Source organism: Dryobates pubescens, chromosome 8 (genome assembly GCF_014839835.1).
Source record: "Dryobates pubescens isolate bDryPub1 chromosome 8, bDryPub1.pri, whole genome shotgun sequence".
Classification (NCBI taxonomy): domain Eukaryota; kingdom Metazoa; phylum Chordata; class Aves; order Piciformes; family Picidae; genus Dryobates; species Dryobates pubescens.
Genome location: NC_071619.1, coordinates 12042106 through 12062982, shown reverse-complemented (window position 1 = coordinate 12062982; position 20877 = coordinate 12042106). Strand labels below are relative to the sequence as shown.

Sequence of the window (20877 nt, the reverse complement as noted above, 5' to 3'; positions counted from 1 at the left end):
TTTTGCCACTACATAAAGCTATATGGTGTCAAAACAGCAGCAGTCAAGCTATGAGAATGTTTCCACAGTCACCATCCCGAACACAGTCAGACCAGACACTGGACAACATGAAAAGATTAAGGAGAATCACAGAAGAGGTGCAGCCTGAATGCCTCACAGGAAACTATACTCACACACTGCCATAAATTATGCCTCAAACTGACAGGCAAATATAATCTCCTCCCCATTTATTGTTTACATGCTTTATTGGGCTGAAAAAAAAAAGACAAGATACCCAATTGCTCTGGAAACAGAAACACATACAGCGTAACTTACGGCTAGAAAAATGTACGCAACAACAAAGTGAAAAGCTGCCTGTACTGACATTCATTTGCAGTTCAAAAATATTCTCATAATCAAGTGGTTTCACTTGTTCCCTCTCATTGTTCTCCCTCCTGCCCCACCCCCCAAAAAAGAAGATGCTTAGAGATTAAAATGACATCTACGCGACGGGATATCTGCAGACAGAAAGTCCAGAGATCTTTCTTACTGTGGAAAATTACTTCTCAATCTCTTTCTTCATTCACTGTACTTCCTGTCCAAACCAGTGGATGTGTGCTCTTTCTGGAAGGCTGGAAAAAAAAATATCTTACTCCTTTATAGATTGGCTCTAATTCCAGGTGAGTCTACCCCTATTTGTTCTTCTGTGAACGCAGTATTTAGTTTGTACCAATTGTATCCATCTTGATACTCCTAACACTATAAAATAGTTGACTGAAGAGGAAGTGTGTCACCACTTGATGACAAATCTCCACAGCTATGGTGGTAAGGTACTCCAGCCCTGGAATTCTAAATTAGGCAAGAATTAGAACAGACTAAAATCTTGCCTCTGAAGAGAAGTACACATACAGGGTTTTACAATACACTTTGAACATTAGTTATTTTTGCTTCTCTCCAGTTTGAATTTAAATCCTCCTAAATCTTCCAAAGCAGTAGTAAGATTATGCCCTGGCGTCCTTGCCAGTAATCTCAGTTAAACATGAATTTTAATAACCACCATTGTGCTGATAAATTAAAGTCAAGTATATCTGGTTACTGCATTCACCTGCTGAGTTTGGACTTGCAATGCTTAACACATTAACAAACTATGTTTTAGGGGACTTCTCACACAGCTAGAAGCATCGTGCTCTGAGACCTAATCCTTACTTCAGCACTAACTTCATGGGTGGTTAGTCTCTCTACTACTGCAAAATGAGGACAACACTCATTTAACCCACCTCACAGGTTTGCTGAGAGGAACTGCTGACATTTCTATGTGCTTTGAAAATGCAAGAAACTCTATGAAGTGCTACATATCTAGCAAGAAGACCACAGAAAACCACATTTTGCTTCAGGCACAAGTGCTTTGGTTGCTCTTTCAAAGTAGCACAACGCAGTATACCTATCAATACCAAGAAAAAACCCCTCCATAATCAAGCAGAAATCATCTTTTGAAATCAGTGTCAGGAGTAAAGAAACCTGAACACCAGTCTTGGATCTGCCCAGGTCCACACAAGAAATTGTGAAAAATTACTTCATTTCTTTCTGCCACCTAACCTACAAATTAAAGGGTAACAGTCAAGCTCTCTCTTAGGACTGGCAGGCTGCTTAACATTTGCAAAGCCCATTGGTTCTGTGCAATTGATTTATATTAATATATGTAATATATTAATATATTGTATTTTTATATATATAAATAGACAGCATTCTGTGTAATTGATTTAGGACACCAATTTAAACAACTTAATTTGAAGATCCTGGTCCTGCAAATACATTAGTATATTAACAGATCTATTGCCTTCCACAGGATTACTCTCTTAGAGAAATGTCTCCAATATCAAAGATAACACTGTATTTCTATTTAGACAGCTCTTACCAACACAAGTTCCGTGTGACTTCAGCAAGGTTGCGTATTAGCACTGGAAGCATTCAAGGTTTCTAGCAGATTAGCAGCAACTGAAAGCTCAGTTTATTTTTCAGTGCTGACAGGTTACATATACAAATAGGAGAAAAGTAAGACCCATCACTCAGCCCTCAAAACCATATTTGCAAAATCCTCCCAGTGAGGAGTGTCTGCTTTACATTGGACAAATCTGTCCTCATCAGAGAAGTTCTTCACAGAGAAAGTCATTCATCATTGGAATGGGCTGCCCAGGGAGGTGGTGGAGTCACCATCCCTGGAAGTGTTCAAGAGGAGATTGGACGTGGCACTTGGTGCCATGGTCTAGTCATGAGGTCTGTGGTGACAGGTTGGACTCGATGATCTTTGAGGCTTCTTCCAACCTTAGTGACACTGTGATACTGTGATATGTCACTTACCCACATACTGCTGCGTAAGGCATTAAAGTGTGGTACTTGCACAAGTGAGCCCCCATTCACATCATGGACAGGAACAAGGGACTTACTTAAAGTCTCACAGATTCACCACTGGCTAAACTTTTACAACCAAACTCAGAACTCACATGTGCTTGGCAATTTAAAAAGTGAAGTAAAAATGACCCTGTTCCACCAGCCTTTAAAAGGTGTGGGATGCAGGCAACTGCCTTGTTTGAAAGTTGTAGTTTCGTTAATCAACACTTCCACAACTGCGATCCATTCAAGGCCCTTCTATGAGCAATACAATTAATTGCCTCCTTCTGTAAGAATGACTCATTCCTGTATTTTCATGGGAAAACACCGTTTATGCTCATGTTTCAATACAATTCATAAGCATAATCTTTTCTCTTGGCATCTGTTCCAGCATTTTCCATGACGAAAAGTCAGGCTGCTAAGGTAATTTCACTCGCTTTTTCAATAGCCACAACAGGGTTTGTTTTCCTCCAGCTGTAACTCTGGAAGCACTTTAACTGCTAATTTATGTCATGCTATTTTTTGGAAATTTCACATTTTTATCTAAGTGACTAATTTGTAATATAATATAACTCTGTCTACTTCCTTTGCCAAGACACTCACGTTTACTGTCAAGGACTTGTTTTAAAAAGGAGCCTCCCATCACCACATGTGGCTTATTTCACAACCATCAGCAACTTATTCAGAGTTCTGACATGCAATTTTACTTTGTATACAATGCCTACCTTCTCTTTAGTCTCTTTGGTGGCCACAGAACTTGTCATCTCTCTATTACCCATATATTAAAATTATTTCATACCTTGCAATTGCCTGTAAACCCATGAGCCAGAATAGCTTGCTTTGCTCATCTTTTATTCCTGCAACCCCTGACTTGTTTTCTTTTAGTAATCTACTCTTCCATTTTAAATCCATTTGATTTCTGCTGTCCCTAGCAAAGCCCAGAGCAACAGAATGATGCCTGAGAACAAGTCAGTAATTTAAAATTCAGTGGTACCCTCTTCCCTTCCCTCCCCTACAAAGGCTGATTTTTAGAGGACATTTAATTACAGGCCTGAGTTCCTATTTTCTAAGCCTAAACACAACCCCTGAAGGCTTACAATATTTGAGTCACAGCTGGAGCTGTGGTTACTATACAGTTTAAATATCAGCCTCTTTACTGTGCAATTTGTTTTGAAAATCAAATCAGATGCCGTGTCATAAACAAGTGCTAATTAAGTACTGAGCGGAAATTGGGCTTTTCTGTGCAAGAAGGGTTCTTAAATATCTGCAGATTCACTTCCATAAGAAAGGATAAATATGTCAAGAATGATAATTACAAAAGGAAGCCTACTACGGTTCTTGTGAGGCAGTACTGCTGCTTCGCCATTTCACCTCCTTCCATGTAAGAAGAAATGGGGGGGGGGGGGGGGGGGGGGGGGGCAGGAAAAGTTGAGACCTGTATGAAATATATAGGTACTAAGGATCTTGGGAATCTGATCACATAACCCATAATGCTTCCTTTTCCCTCAGAGAGGGCACTCGCTCTGGTTTCCATCACATAGGATTTAAACAGGCAAGCTCAACCCATCTCTCTCTGTCAGTGCAAAGCAGTAGTGAAGCTACTTACATTTTCATTTCCTTTAAGTTATGATCTACACGCAGTATTTATTTGACGACACCACTGCATTCATTAGGTGTAACACCCTGTTTCATAAATATTGAGTGAAGAACAGGAATAATGCATTTTAATATGCTGAAGGTTGCCTCTGAGTAACAATATTCACGACTCCATTAACTAACAGGCTCTCGGCTACAAAGGCGGAATTAGATCTGTCAGTCACTGACATGGAAGGGCATGGCCAGTTGCACTGAAGATTGTCCAGTTGAGATGACTTCCACAGCACAGGAAAATATCCCCTGTGGCCTAAAACTTCTTAATGAGTTTGGATGCATTGCAGCAATAAATTGAATTCCTCCTATAGAATATACAACTTCATGGCCCAAAGAGGTACCTTAATCCACTGCCCAAAGCAGTACTCAAAACAAGGCACAGTTAGATTTGTGAACACAAATTCACCAAAGCCAAAGATAAGGTTTCAAAATCCTTCCTTACTATTATGAGAGAAAACCATGAGCTCTCTGACTCTAAAACCAGAAGCTATTAATATTTCGGTGTGTCCTTGCTGAGATTTTGTAGAAGGAATGAACAAACCCCGAGTCAGTTGACTGTCAGGTCTCACAGTTTGATACAAACTCCTTCAGAAGGGAGCAGCACTCTCCCAACAGTAGGCTCTAACTGCCTGCAAACTTAATGAATTCACCCCACACGGAGTCAATTCTCACTCAGTTCTTAAGTGATTCTGTTTGGAGTATGTTGACCAAGATTTGCCCCAAACCAGCTCCCACTGGAAAAAGTCTATTTGTGTTCCTTGATGGATAAAAAGACGCAAGTTTATATATCCTGGAAGAGCAGCAGCTGCCAGGAGAACTACTTTTGTAATATGAAACACCTGGAAACCTTCTTAAGCATTCACAAGAATCCTGCACTACAGTATTCAAAACCAAATGGAGATCTGTGACAGCACTCCATTAATCTCTGGACAAAGTAAAAACAAGCTCTGCAAACATGCAGTGTAAAGAGATCCTCTTCATGCCCATAAGTAAAAACATGCTTGATTTCACAACCACTTGACATTTTCAATATGAAATTCAAGTCCTATACACAGCCTCCTTCAAGACTGGGAGATCTGAGGTGAAGAGAATCTACACTTCTCATGCTACTGTCTGAACTTGTGCCAGGTTAAGTATCCAACAAGAACAGTGGCATTCACAGAGCAAGCATTAGGTATAAAACAGAAGCTGGAAGCTTGTACATTGGAGCTGATGTCTTTTAAGTGTCATGACTCTTTTTTGTACGTTTATAGCAAAGTCAGAACGCTCACATGGATTCTAATTCTTCACTGAAATTCAGAGCATCAGGATAGAAAATTCTGTGCTTGTGAAAAAAAAAAAAAAACAGGAAAGGTGAACAAAAATCAAGAAGTCTGGAGAACTGCAATCTCTGTAACTAACAAAAGAAGCTACAGTGATGACTTTGACCCTTCTGATCTCCTGCTTAATTTTAGGTAGCTGACCAAAAAAAGCCTGCAAAAGGGATGGGTTACAGGTCTGTGCCAACTATCCTGGAAGGAAATCTGCAGTTCACAGATTTAGCAGATGCATTTGTAAGAGGAATATTTATTTATTTATTTCTCTTATGAAATGGAAATGCTTTCAAGAGCAGACTCCAGCACTCAACCACCACATTCTCTGCATAGCTAGTGAGCTCTTGTCTCCGAGCAGACTCCAGCACTCAAACCAAACAATGTCCTCTTCAATAAAACAACCAAAAAAACTTTGGGTTTACAGAAATGGCCATTCTATCCCAATTCATCTCTTTCTCAGAAAGCACCATGCTACAATTACAATGTGGGACTTCTTCATCCATTTTAAGTAACTCAGAATCCCTAATTGCCCCAAGTATTTACCAAGATGTATTAAATTTCATTTCCTGACCTAAGTGCCCTGTACTGAGTTCAGCTCTATGGGGCAGTTCTCAAATCCTTGAGACTAGCACAAGATGCAAAAGCTCCTTTGCTTGGCTTAACTAGAGGGAACTCCTCCTTAAAAAAATAAAGTACCAAAGAAGCTTCCTGTCTCAGAGGACTATGAATGAAGCAGAGGCAACAGAAGAGGTTGAAGATACCTAGTGGAAATCCACCAATAGGATGCCCAAGCAGACCAAGTATCTCTAAGAAGACTAACCAGAATGAGTCTAAGATGTGGCATAAATGACTGGCAAACCCTCCAAAAGAAACAAGTAAAAACCACACACACAAAAATGAAAAACAGCATGTCCTGTCTCCCAAGAAATGAAATCTACTGAGACTGATCACTATTGCCAAAACAAAGCAGTCACCACAGGAGGCATAAGTAAATCTACTCCCAATTTAGAACAAATTAGAATTAGTGCTAGACTAACCCAATCTTCTTCTTTAAGAAGATCACCGAAGTCCAGACAAATTAGAAGTAGTTAAGCATTTGATAGATGACATGTAGGAAGTTAGTAGTTAAAATGGAGAGGATTAGGATTAATACCAGAGTTGTAAGGAGGATAAGAAACTAAAATGGGTAGAGGATCACAGGTTATTTCAGAAAAAGACCCATCAAGCTTTACAGAGATTGAGCCTTGTTGAAATCCATTATTAATCTTGAAATTAATGTTAAAGTACTCTCACTAATAGCTGAAAAAAACCCACCAGGATTGCCATAGTGATTATGAAATTGGCTGAAGACAAATTTAAGAGACATCATAAGGACATAGGACACAGGATCCTGAAGATCTAGGTAACAGAGCCAACACAAGATGTCCATAAATTAAAAAGTAACATAATTTCCATGATAAACGAAGGATTCAGTAACTGACAAGAGGAAACAAGGCCCTAGGATATGCTACTCATTAGATAATGATGGTTCACCAATAAGATGCAGCCATGAGGATGGCAAATACTACTATAGGATACTGCATAAAGCAAAAGACTTCCAAAAGGGAGAAATTAGGATTGCTGCTTATGTACAAAGAATCAGCAAAACTTATCCTAGAATGCTCTGTATAGTTCTGGTCACTCGTCTTCCTGACTAGTCAAGTTTTTTAGCTGTTTATAAAGGTCTGCCAAGATGATCAAGATTACAGGAAACAACTTAGGACATAAATAAATAAAATAAAATGCTGGCTTGGCCTGACCAGATCTAGCTCAGAGGAGAATGTAACTGCTCACCACAAATATACACACAGGACCACAGGGGAGCAAGAAGAGCTACTTAAGATCAAGAACATCGGCACAAGAACAAATGAGAAGGAATTAGCTACAAATGATGTTAACCTGGAAAACAGGAACAGAGACTAGCTTTCAAAGTAGTGGAAAAGCTGTATAAAGTCACAGCAAAGAGAACTCTACTCATTTAAGAACTGCTTTGAGTAGCTTGCAAAAGAGACTAGAGTGCACTGTCTACCTGCATCAGCCTTGCACCCGTGTTCCACAAGACCTGTTCCAATTCCATGCAGAGTTGTTTCCTCTCACTTATGGACTCTGTAATGTTTTGCCTCTTACTTTAAGGTCAGTGAGATACAGATACATAAGAATCCCTTTGTCAGCAAAAAAGCTTTCAGGACATCTATGTTTGCTTATAAACAGCAGCTGTGACAAAGTACAAGAGCCACACACTTCACTGGAGTCGTCCCATTTAAAAGAAGGGGGAAATAAATAAATACCAAAATAAAATTAGCAGGGACTGCAGTTTATGTCCTTTCAAACCTATGAGCACCAGAAAACACCTTCTGCCAGATTTGAAGAGGGTGTTAACATTGTTTTGCTTCGTTCAGAAAACTGCTGAGATGCTTCCAAGCCTCATCTTCTAAAACAGGAACAATCCATCATTTCTCAAGACTACACCCACTTCTCATTGTTCTAATTTGCAGGAGATGAATGATAACTGGCTGCATTTCCCAGTCCCATTCAGAGCATTGGCATATAAGAAGGGCACTGAATAGACCCAATGAACAACCCCCCCTGGATAATTGCCAGCATCTTCCTAACAGACAGAATTCGAGGCCAACTATCCATAAACTAAAAGCAACTCCCACATAAACACTGCTCCATTCTGCATCACTGTCCCAATAAATTACAAATGATGTGTGTAGAAAGGGAGAGTGACTACATTGTATGACGGACTTTCACGCTAGACCATTCTTCTCTGCAACAACTGGAGACTGTTTTGATTGCTACAAAGGCAGGCCTGGAAACATTGAAGATTTTCTTTTCTAGTCAGAGTACAGTCCAGCCCTGCTTTGTATCCAAGCAAAGACAGTCATCACTTTTCTCCCCAGTATTTAATCCATCCTTCTGTATTTGGGGGGAAAAAACCCAAACAAATCACAATCTGTATTAACTACATCCTTAGCTGGAAACATCAGGAGAGAGCACCCTTCAAACAAACTTGAGAGCATCCACATGTAAGCACAAAGCCAGATGATAGAAAAACCACACCAGAGTTCTACACTAGCTGGTATCTCCCAAACTCCCTTTATACAATTTTCTGGTTTGCTCCAAGTGCTTCTGAAGATGGTCTGTCTACACTACAGTTAGAAGGACACTTGTTACTGCTCTGCTAACATACAACTCCTGCCCCTGTACACTGCACTGGTTAGGCCACACCTCAAGTCCTGTGTCCAGTTCTGGGCCCCTCAGTTTAGGGATGTTGACTTGCTGGAGTGTGTCCAGAGAAGAGCAACGAAGTTGGTGAGGGGCTCAAGCCCTATGAGGATAGATTGAGGGAGCTGGGGTTGCTTAGCCTGGAGAAGAGGAGACTCAGGGGTGACCTTATTGCTCTTTACAACTACCTTAAGGGAGGTTGTAGACAGGCAGAGGTTGGTCTCTTCTCTCAGGCAACCAGCACCAGAACAAGAGGACACAGTCTCAGGCTGCACCAGGGAAGGTTTAGGCTGGAGTTTAGAAGAAAGTTTTACACAGAGAGAGAGTGATTGCCCATTGGAATGGGCTGCCCAGGGAGGTGGTGGAGTCACCATCACTGGAGGTGTTCAGGAGGAGACTTGATAGGGTGCTTGGTTGCATGGTTTAGTTGATTAGGGGGGTGTTGGATGATAGGTTGGACACAATGATCTTGAAGGTCTCTTCCAACCTGGTTTATTCTATTCTATTCTATTAACTGCACTTGAGAATTTCTCCATTCCTTCATAGTATGTCCATGCAACTTTCCCCTTCTTACTATAGGATGAAGGAAATTGTATCAGCACTAAGGCTCTTTGCTTCTGCTAGTCCAAACTGGTTATTCCACTGGAGTCTGCCAAGAGGTTGCATAGTTCCTGCTCACAGACTGTAAACACTTCTGTCCTTCCCTGAGGAAGGCTGGAAAGACCCCTTGTTGTTCTTCCTCATTCTCTCCTTCCTGCTGCTCTCATCAAAATGAATGCAGACACCCTACTTCAGTAGTGTTGGGGGGGGGGGGAGGAATTAAATTGGATGTTTCTCCATTCTTACTATAGAGAAGGACTTGAAGCAGCTAGAGAGCACAAAATTACAACTGGTCATTTGTTTCCAAGCAAAATTACCGGTGGGAAAGTGAAACAATTTACGACTGCAAGTCTTCACTGCCACTTCTCAAAACGTTCAGCCATCGCAGCTAGCAAATTGGGCTGTGCACAAGCAGCTGCACGCAGGCTGAGCACCCATTGGTTAATGGAGCCACAGAACTTGCAGATGAAAGGAGAAAAGGAAAAAAAAATGAATTTTAATGCAGTTTTTAGAAATACTTGTCATGGCTGCAGCACTGCCATTTAGTGAATGGGACCGATTTCTCTCTCGGTAGGGGATGATATTTTAATGATGTAACAATGTACTTCCCAGAAGAAAGACAAGCCTCATGAGGCAGATTAAAACTAAGAATATTCAGATCCCATTAAAAACAGACAGTTTCAAGCCATTTTGAAAATTAATTTTGTTTAATGATAAAATGTGTTATTTTAACAGGTGGCTAGCCAATTGTAAAATTAACCAATACATGGTCAGAAGCACGAGGTTAGCTATTAGAAGAACAGGTTTGGTTTTATCCTGCCTTCTATTATCAGTGTACTGCACAACCCTACACAAATTCTTCCAGTCCCTGATCCCAGCCAAACTTCTGAGCTTCAGCTTTCTTTTTCTGCAGAGCAGGGGTAGTATTTGATCCTCAAGACCTCAGATAAAGAACCATTAGAAAGCATCGTTGTTTAACAAGCAGGACACACTTAAATGAAACTCCCAGGATTGTTTTATTTTCAACAGTTTCCATGGGATCAACAAGCTTTCCTCTGCACTAATCAGCATCCTGTCAAGAAAACAGTTTCATGTTTGATTGCTTATTAATTGTACTTTGAGCACTTGCTATTTAGCTGCAGCCACTGGACTCTGCTCTGCTGCAACTAATTTTCAGTTTCCACAGCTAAATGCACACTGGATTCAGTCCTCCTGTGCAAAATAACTTAAAATATATAAACAATACGCCTTGTTGAGCAGCTCTTGAATTGCAGGAAAGATGAAATGGGAGAGACTGAAGACAATATTGAGAAACACAAGGTAAGTTTGTCGCCAAGAACAGTTTGAAGTGTTACACAGATCTCACCAGCACACACGGAAGTCGGAGATGACACCACATAAGCAGACAAGGAAGTGAGGAACCAGCTCATTCCATCTGCATTGTTGAATTCAGCATGAAAATTTTTATACAACACCATCAAGTTGCTTGGTTTGCTGGTTTCAGTCTTACACGTGATCTGATCATTTATACCTTAAACACTGTTGCAGCAAGTGAATACTACAAGAAGTGGGTACATACAGATGAAGTATGTCAGTGGATTGCCTTCACTCAATTCTTAATGAAAATTCATAATTTGCAGGTACAAATTACTCTCCTTGTAGGAGAAAATAAGTACATTTGACTAGCAAGTCTTATGATGCAAACTACCAATACAGTAAAAGCAAGAGAAAACAAACAGTGGATGACCTTATTTTAGGAACAAATTCTTTACCATGAGGGTGGTGGAACCCTGGAACAGGTTGCCCAGGGAGGTGCGTGAGGCCCCATCCCTGGGGATATTCAAGGTGAGGCTCAAGAGGGCTCTGGGCAACCTGATCTAGTTGAGGATATCCCTGCTTACTGCAGAGGCAGTCGGACTAGATGACCTTGAGAGGTCACTTCCAACCCAAACCATTCTGTGATTCTATGGTTCACCTTACAAGGACATCCAGTCAACATTTGCACATCAGGAAATACTTTCTGATCTCCATTTGAAATGTTTTTACAGCATTAAGGGAACTTTAAATGAGATCAGACCATGAAGTTTCCTGTTTCTTCTGACATTTAACATCAAGTCTCAGTTCATTATTTCTGCTACCTCAGTAGCTGCTAACACTGAAAATAAACAAGAAAACAAAGTAACTTTATATTTGCATCTCTTTTATGGCCCAGAGATCAGAATTTGGTTGGCCACTGGAAATACTCCAGAGACCAACATTTCATTTTTCCTTCATTAGGGGCCTCTTAAGGAGGTGATCTCAAACACTGCACGTTCCTACCTGGCCTCTGGAGATAATACACAAACACAGGATAATTTTATTTCCTGCCTCTGAGATCTTCTTTGCCTCCTCCTTATCACAAATGACTTCAGAATATTGAGAATATCCATGCCACTGCACATATCTTGTGCCTTCCAAGGTTTATTTAGGAAACCCTCTGCCTAACCAAACTTTGTGGTTAGAGCAGTCCGCTTTATCTTACTAATGAGAATGATAATTTAGTACCAAATACTCATGAGGAATTATAGCTCTGCTGACTGGCAAATAATTTGCCAAGGCAGATTAGTTTAGCTGCATGAAATAAATATCCACCTGCACATACTAGCACTAATCAGGGCGTGAAATTAAACTTTTTATTCAGTGGGAAATAACTGCTGCAAGGCGGCGATTTAGCCTGGGAAGCAAATATTAAGGTCAGCCTATTCTCTCTGATGTTTATAGTATATATTACAGTGCAGAGAACATGGTGCAACAAATTCTGCTTTTTAAGTCTATGAAACTAAGTACTGCAGTGATGTGATAGCAAATTTGCCATTTGCTTTTCTAATTGCAAATATTTAATGGAGCAAAGTGGCTGAAAAGAAACACCGCCACAGAAGGGAGAGTGGAGTTACTGAGGTGCCAAAGGCCTGTACCAGGAGCAGAAGAAAAATCTCCAGCATAGAGTTTGGGGTAAAAGCAAATAAATCAACATTTGCTTTACAATATGGTAGGCCAAGCAAAGTCTTAAACTAAGAGGATGCTATTTCAGTTCCACTGGAAAAAAAATTAGTAAGCATGTGTTTAATATCCAAGCTGGATTTGCAGCCCTGAAACTCACTGCAATTCCAGCTATTTTACAAAGTTACTTTCATTGCCTTCATGCCACCCTGGCTTTGGATATCCAGGATCCTTTGCTACGATGACCACGACACAAATAGGTTATTAGGAAGACTGTAACATTCTCAAGAGTTTCAAAACAGCAGCTAATTCTTCAAAACCCCAGTCCTACCAACAGCATAAATCACGTAAGTTCAGTGCAAAGAGAACCTCTTTGAAAGTATAAGCCTTGTTCCATATATATATATATAAAATATACACACACAGAGGGTATGAAAAAGGTAAGGGGGGAGGAGGGGTGATTCCTAGCCTGTTATCCCTCAACTTCCAATTACACTGACTGTTCTGACTGTATTACCTGCCAGTTGTGTGGGAGTGCCTACAAAACCAAGAATACTAAAATTAAGGAACTTCAGGTGTTTTCTCTCATCAAACAAACAAGCAATAAAACACAGATGCATTTTTAAAGGCAACCAAAAGGTTTTGGCTCTCCTGTGAAACCGGAAGGCCAACAGGACTCCCTATAATCGTATCACCCAAAATGAAAAGGAGAATGGCAATTTGAGAGTGAAATGATAAAAAAAAGACCCTTGTGAAGTCTTCCTATTCACAAGGCAGGAAATTAAAGAAGTATGGGAAATTGATCAGTTCAGAGAAACTGAGAAAGCGAAACTTCAGGGCAATGAGGCTGGTGAGAGGCCTTGAGCACAAGCTCTACAAGGAGAGGCTGAGGGAGCTGGGATTGTTTAGCCTGGAGAAGAGGAGGCTCAGGGGAGACCTCATTGCTCTCTACAACTACCTGAAGGGGGGTTGTAGCCAGGAGGCAGTTGTTCTCTTCTTTCAGGCAACCAGCACCAGAACAAGAGGACACAGTCTCAAGCTGCACCAGGGGAAGTTTAGGCTGGAGGTGAAGAGAAAGTTCTTCATGGATAGAGTCGTTCACATTTGCAATGTGCTGCCCAGGGAGCTGGTGGAGTCACCGCCTCTGGAGGGGCACAAGAGGGGATTGGATGTGGCACTTGGTGCCATGGTCTAGTCATGAGGTCTGTGGTGACAGGTTGGACTTGATGATCTTTTAAGGTCTCTTCCAACCTCGGTGATACTGATGCTAATTCAATAAATATCACCCTGTTGCCTCCCAATCCATCCCAGACAGGATCCCAAACTGGTCAGGTACAGCTCCAAGCCGCGTTAATTAAACGCGCCTGAAGTCGTCACCAGTCCATTCAAGAAAACAGATGTTGCTTCATAGAGCTTTGATATTTTTCTTAAATACCCTTCAAAATGAGGAACGAAAAATATGAACTCTTATAAAAAGGGCTTTATTGTAATTTTATAGCGTATTACATACCTTGTAACAATCATTCTGCCAGGCGCGGATGTCAGTTTTATTCTCCGTCCCTTTTTTTTCCTGGCTATTTACAAGCTTTGGAAGAATCGTTCCTTAATTAAGTCTAAACATAGTTTTATATAAATGGATTCCTGGAATTAAAAACGTTCAGACTTAAGAAATGATTGTTACTGAGACTGTAACAGGCCGTAAAAAAAACCAGAATGCCACTTTAAACAAAGATTTCTCATTTTAATTAAAAAGATAATCATCAGAACATGCGAATACTTAACAGAACCATTTGAAGCCACTTTGAAGAAATATCTACTATTCTATGCAGGCATATGTAGCTTACTTTATATGACATTTAATCAAAGTCTCAGTTGAGCCCAGTGCACTCTACTGTATCTACAGTTTTAAACACTTTACTCGAACATGAAAGTTACTAATTGAGCACCTCGTTTCCAGCACTTCTGTAAATGGTTATGACAACAGAAGTCCCATATTCTTGAAGGCATGAAAACAGAACTCTGTAAGGCATGGATTTTGGGGAGGGTTTTCCTGTATGGTTTTGGGGTTGGTGGTGTTTTTTTGAGATAATGGGCACATTAATCTCTTCCTTTAGCTTGTGCATCAGTCTTCCACATGCTGTACTTTTCAAAGAGTGTCACTTTATCTATAGGATTGTAGAAACATGAAAAGGAGCTGAGGTGAACTGAGATATGTTCCACGCTAGTAAAACCTTTGGAATAGAGTAGAGTAGAATAGAATAGAATAGAATAGAATAGAATAGAATAGAATAGAATAGAATAGAATAGAATAGAATAGAATAGAATAGAATAGAATAGAATAGAATAGAATAGAATAGAATAGAATAGAATAGAATAGGTTGAAAGAGACCTTCAAGATCATCACGTCCAACCCACCATCCAACACCACCTAAGCAACTAAACCATGCAACCAAGCACCCTATCAAGTCTCCTCCTAAACACTTCCAATGATGGTGACTCCACCACCTCCCCAGGCTGCAGAACATTGGACTATGTAACTTAAAAATTCCTATTTTAAATCTAGGAACTGACTTTCATTCAAAAAAACCCAAACACAAACCTTTGAAAGATGACATGTAGCACGCATGACAAAAAACACTCATTCAGCAGCAAGAACAGTCTTCCCTAGTGAGCAGTGGCTTAGTATTGCATAATGCTAATACACAGTAATTTAATAGCAGAAATAAATTAGGCCTTCTTAAAATGTAGAGGTAAACTGAGTAGGCAAATGAAGTTAAATTACTTAAACCTTAAAGTATTTGAATATACACATTGTACCTGATCACAGACCAAGAAACTGGTAGCAGATACCAGCTAAATGTAATACTGTTTCACTGGCAAGTAATCAAGTCATACACCCACAATAAGAAGGTGACTTTGTTTTACTTCCACCAAAAAGTTACATATGAGCAGCAGAGTCCAGTATCAAATATAGATACTTTAAAGCAAGATGATTTCATTCATAACATTAACATTGCATGATGCCTCCACATGACTTTTTTTTTTTTTAATCAGACATTAAAAAACAAACAAACAAACAAAAAAAACCCAACAAATTGTCAGGCCTATCTTGACTGCTCTGTGCAACTCAAGAAAGCTGCTCAAACTCCGTGCCAAAAATTAGGTACTGTCACTTTTAAGTGGAAAAAGCATTATTTTCTGCATAATTACAAATCCACTACCACCTACAGGGCTGCTTTTCAACATTACGTGAAGCCTGCCACAAATCCACATCAAAAACAAAACTACAAAAGGCTGGAAAGTTAATAGGCCTTATGCCTCCAAATGATGCTTGAATATTTATCTATGATGGCAGTTGGGAAACTCCCAGGGAAAAAAAAATCACTAATTAATAGCAAAGCCCACCTCAACCCAAACTGCAATTCACCTAACAAAGAAGATGCACATGAAGCATATCATACACTTGGATGAATAAGGTAACACACTGTGAGTGATTCAGCATTAGCCGAGAGGACACAAGAGATGATCAGCTACCTCTGTGTAGATAATTGTACCAATGCCATTACTGCAGTACATGAACACTTCAAGGGCTAAAAGGCAGAAAACAGGGCCAAGCTGATGCTTGCAAATGATGCCCCACGGACCAACACAACCTACCTGTGCCACACCTCCACAAACATCAAAAGATCCCACCATGTCTGACAAAAACTACCTCATCAGCATAACTAAGAATCGTGTTCTGGAAGGACATGCACTAAATCAAAAGACTGAGATGTGCTAAAAAAAGCTTTTCTCACTCTCCTCTCAACCTGTAAGAAAAAAAAAAAACAAACAACAAAACATAACAAACAATAAAACAACAATTAAAAAAAAGGCTTAGAGCAGAGAGAGGGAAGCCACATCTTTCACTGCACTTTTTACAACCATTTTGCATGTAAGAAGCATTTTAATAAAACATTGAGGAGCTTGCTTTAGCTTTTAGCTCTCAGTGCAGCCTGATCTTGATAATTCCCTCTTTTATCTGGTGCTCTTAACAGGTCCATGCTCCTGTAAGAGCAGCTCTCTCACACACTCAAGGTCTTTCTCTAGTATCACAGAGCTTTATGGTTCAAGTGGAACACAGCCTGCCCCAAGATGAACAGTGATTCCCTGAGGTCCCAGGCCCAATCTTACAGATGATCTCTAACGCCTGGACTAAGCCTTTGGATGGGACTCTTAGTGCAAGAGGTGAAAAAAAGCAGCATAAGAGAATCAGTATAGCATGTTCACAGTACTGCCTGACAGAAACTTTTCAGGATATGAAACTCACTATCTAGAGGCAGGCTGTAATTACTAAGCTTGGCCAAACATATGTGCAACAGAATCTGTGACACTCCTTTGGCCAAATACACACCAAAGAGGGTAGTTTATTATTACTAATTGCTACCTTGCCTATCCTGGTATCCATAGCATTTTCACACTTCAGTGAGCTGAAACTCTATAAATCTGACAAACTTGGAGACTACTAGCAAAAGGGTCATAAAGTCTCAAGAGAAACAAGTTCTGCAAGAGTAAAAACTAGAAGCCAAACAAGTGTTTCGAAGCTAAATTAGAAACTAGAATTTGCAACCAGCATTTCCTCAGTTTCATTTTGGGCTTACATTCTGAAGGCCTAGTAGAATTGGTTCTTCTTGATGAGCCTAGATTTAATTCTGTACCACTGGAAGTATTAATCTAACACAAACTTTTAGCTAGTGTCATCAGTCATTTACATGACATCCTTAGAGAGAGGGGGGAAAAAACAACCAACCAGTTTTTGGCACTTGAAATTTACACTCAACTCAGTTGGCAACAATTTATTTTCTATTGTGATTTCTAGTTCTTATTTTTCTGGCCAAAACACAAATATCAACAAATGAAGAAAGAGAATCAAAGTACAATTTCAGTGCATCATGCCACAAATCTAAGTGAAACAGACACATCTGAAGAGCATCTTGGATGCAGTTAAGTACACCCAAGGCTGTTATCCACACCAAAGACCAACTTGCAAACCTAAGCAATGCTCTTCATGTATCACTGATACACCTGCAGCAGCAAGTCAAAGATTTTGGGTTTACCACTATCATAACAGAATGGAAGGATAAGCAAAATAATGCTGTGCAGTATAGAAGGATGGACTAAATACATAAATAAAGATAAAACTCCAAGAATTACATATCCACCCCTCCTCCCCCCAATACTAGTGGGCCCCTTCTGCCAGCGCTTGCCTCACTCGAGTTTAACTTCTGCTCCCAGATGACACCTGCAGCCTCCCTATTTCAACACAACGATACTTCAGGGATGTGAGGGCCCCGCTCCCGACACGTAGTGCCCCCCAGCAGGCAGCCCCCTTCCCACACCCCACGCCACTTCCGAGGCCCTGCTCCCCGCCTTCCCCTGACCGCAGAAAGAGCGGCCCCTTGCCAACCCGGCGCCCCTAGGCCCAGCATACCGTAAAGGCCCGGCCTCCCCCAGGGGTACCCTTCCATGCCCCGAGCCCCATCCTCCCCACCTCCGCCCCTCCACCATAGCCCCTCCTCATTCCTCGCTCTTGCTCCCCGGCTGCCCCTCCACACACACAAGTGCCCAGCCCCGTCGCGGCCCCTCACCATGAACTTAAGCGCCTTCTCCTGCAGGACGGCCTCGGCCGGGTCCATAGTCCTCCGCGGCCGGGGCCGGGGGCGCCCCTCTCCTCAGTGCCAGGCCGCAGCCAGCGCAGACAGGAACCTGCGCTGCCCCGCGTCCCCCACCCCACCTCGCCCCGCTGCCCGCAAAGCCCATGCGCCGCGCGAAGGCCCACGGGAAATGGAGTCCCCGGCCGCGAGCCGGCAAAGTCTCGATCCCTACAAGAAAACTACAAATCCCAGAAGGCCGCGGGGCGGGGGCACGCCGGGAGCCGGCTGGTGCTTGCGCTTGCGCTGTCCCCGGGAGAGGGGGCCGATGGGGGTTGTAGTTGCTGGGCTGTGCCGGTGCGACGGGAGGGCAGCGGCCGGGGGAAGGGGCGAGGGCAGCCCCGCCTCGCAGGGACGATTGGGAGCCATTCCCGGCCCCGGGGCTCCCCTAAAGAAAAATCACATAACCAGCCTCCCGTGGTGCTTCCCTGCCCCTACACTTACTCTTTTATTCCTTATAATGTTTCTATTTACCCTGAAAACTGGGCCAAGTCCTCTTTGCTGTAGCAAGCAGCAAGCAAATAAAATAAAATAAAATAATTTTTTTTTTTTTTTTAAATTGATCATCATTCTTCTAAGGGTAGCTGCACACAGACTGGAGGTTATTTTCCACATGCCCTCCCCCCCACCCCCCGTCATCCCTCTTTAATTTCTGTTGCACACCAAAAACAGACCGGCTCCCTCTTTGGCATCCATCCTTTCTAATCCTCTGGGGTTTGTTAAATTTGTATAACCTCTTTCTAGTTTCCCCTACGTTTTTCACAGTGTGCCCACACGCTGAAGCCACCTTGCAATGAGCAAAGAGACACCTCCTGTGTCTTTAGTTCTGATTCCTACACAGTGTGTCATCCAGTAAAACACTCAAGATTCTTTTCCTAGCTCCATTTATATATCTCACCCTGCATCTTAAGTGAGATACTCTGAATTTCTTCCTCTTTAGATGCAAAAGTGCTAGCCACACACATCAGCACTTGCTTGCTGACATGCAGCCCACTCTCGTGTTTGACCTATAAAGTAAAGCTTTGAGTCACAGGTATGAAGCTGTCACCTCCTGTGCACCATACACTTCCCTCCTTTTCTCCATACACCCCATCTACTCCATATTTTTAAACAAAATAGAGAGGAAAAGGTGTAGAGAATATACCCACTACTAGATTCCTTGCAGGGACGTATGACCTAGATGGTGCCTCATGACCTAGTGCCAGGAGTATGTCCTCCAGCCAGTGACCCAGCAGAGGTGACAAGGAATATCAGCCCATCTGTGGTGTGATGTTGGAATGAGCTATGCTCCCAGAGCAGTGGCTTGAAAGGAGGAGGCAGGAATAACTTCATGTCCTCCCTCTGCAATTCCAAGGCATAGAAATCTGAAGAAAGCTTTCAGGTCACTGGGACATGGGCTATTATTCTTAGAGTGGCCCAGCCATACTCTTGGTCATCATACTTTAAGCCCAGACTCTTAGCAGTGAAACGCCTGAAATGCTTGGCTGTAATGCGGCTGGGTATTTTCCAGACTGCTGACAGTGCTGAAAACACTTACCACAATTGTATAAATAACAGTAATTATAATGAGGGAGTCCTATAATTACAAAGGGACAGCTCCTGTAACAGTACTTCAGGCAACCAGAGGCCACTGGTAATTGGGACAGTGCTCTTCTGTGTCTCCTTCCTCCTGGCATCCTACAGTCAGTTGACTGAGATGTAAATGGATCCTTTCTGTAGCAGCACGATGGGCTCAAGGCTTTGATTGCACAGTTTATTTGTCAATAATATCTGATGCTGCTATAATTGCAGGAAAAGAGAAAAGCATAATGCTTTAGCACTAGACACTGCTGTCCCAAAGCCCTCTAGGCTGATTGATCTGTCTGGATTGTAATTTATAGGGGATTAGTGTCTCTAGGTCATAAAAAGCATGAACGAAATGGAGTCAAAACTAAATGGGTGGTTAGGTGCTGGACTTAACCTTGGCAGAAGAGAGTGGCTCAGTTATTCTGCCATACTGCCACTGGGACCCCACAATGCAAAAGACTCCACCACAGCACAGACAGACCAAGGAAGAACTTGGAGAGTAGCGCTTGCTCTGGCAGCACTGAGCACAGAGGTAATGGTTTGCCACGTGAACCTCACCTGGATTCCTGCATCGCACAGCAAGAAGACAGGCACAGGAAAGCTCTGAGGTGTATAGGGCAGGGAGAAGGCACACTTTGAGTTCAGATCATTAATCGATTTACAATCAATTAAATAATGATTTGTTTGGATTAATTGATTTACAATCAATTAAATGATTTGTGTGGATTGCAGGAACCAGGAGTCAGACGTGATCAGTGCTGTCTCTACCACAGCAGAGCTTTCTTGACCAGTTCCTCTTTACTGTCCGCTTGAAACAGCAGTCATCTAACCCCCCACTCCTCTGCTCTCCATCCCCTCACTGCAGAGCATGTTGCATGAAGCAAGCCATGATGCACACTGGGAGCTCAACATCTTTCCAGATGAAGGATGCTACCTAATGGTAAAGATATTACTGTGATTATTTTTGCAACAGCATATTGCTCTGTGTATTCCGGACTCTGCGGACCACATCCACGCCTGTGTAACGCCATGTTAATTTGCTGTGGCAGTCATTAATTGGGTAAGAACAGCTGGTGCTTTGCTTTCAGTGAAGCTGATTGGGTCAGTAAGTAACTGTTTGGTTAAGTGACCTGCAGCAGGTACAGCCCTACCTCTCTCTGTGCTCCAGAGGGGTTTCCACTTCTTGTCCCAGTGACCCTTGGAGGAAGCAGCAAGATTTGGCCATGAAACATCAGGGAGCTTTAATCAGCACAGTTCCTTTGGGCATTATTGCCTGAATTTTAATATTCTGAATAATAAAGGATGATTTTAAATTCGATTTGTGGGCTTGCCATCTGTGTGTGCTTGGCCTTGTTTTCCTCTGCTTTGGCAGTCCTTTGGCTTCATTCTTTCCAAGTTGCAGCAGAAAGGAAGGAAAGAGAAAAGAGAGGAGAGCACCAGTGGAG

At 41.8% G+C, this 20877-nt stretch overlaps 1 protein-coding gene across 4 annotated transcripts in view; it reads right to left on the bottom strand.

Annotated features, from left to right (window-relative positions):
* Positions 1-17936, bottom strand: part of BTRC (beta-transducin repeat containing E3 ubiquitin protein ligase) — a 129098-nt gene extending 111162 nt beyond the window's left edge. For all 4 annotated transcript variants that reach the window (XM_054163184.1, XM_054163185.1, XM_009908120.2 and 1 more), the window contains exon 1: positions 17804-17936. In XM_054163184.1, coding sequence (XP_054019159.1) covers positions 17804-17851 — 48 coding nt within the window. In that variant the 5' untranslated portion in view covers positions 17852-17936. The remainder of the gene's footprint in view (positions 1-17803) is intronic.
* Between the last annotated feature and the right edge of the window lie 2941 nt (positions 17937-20877).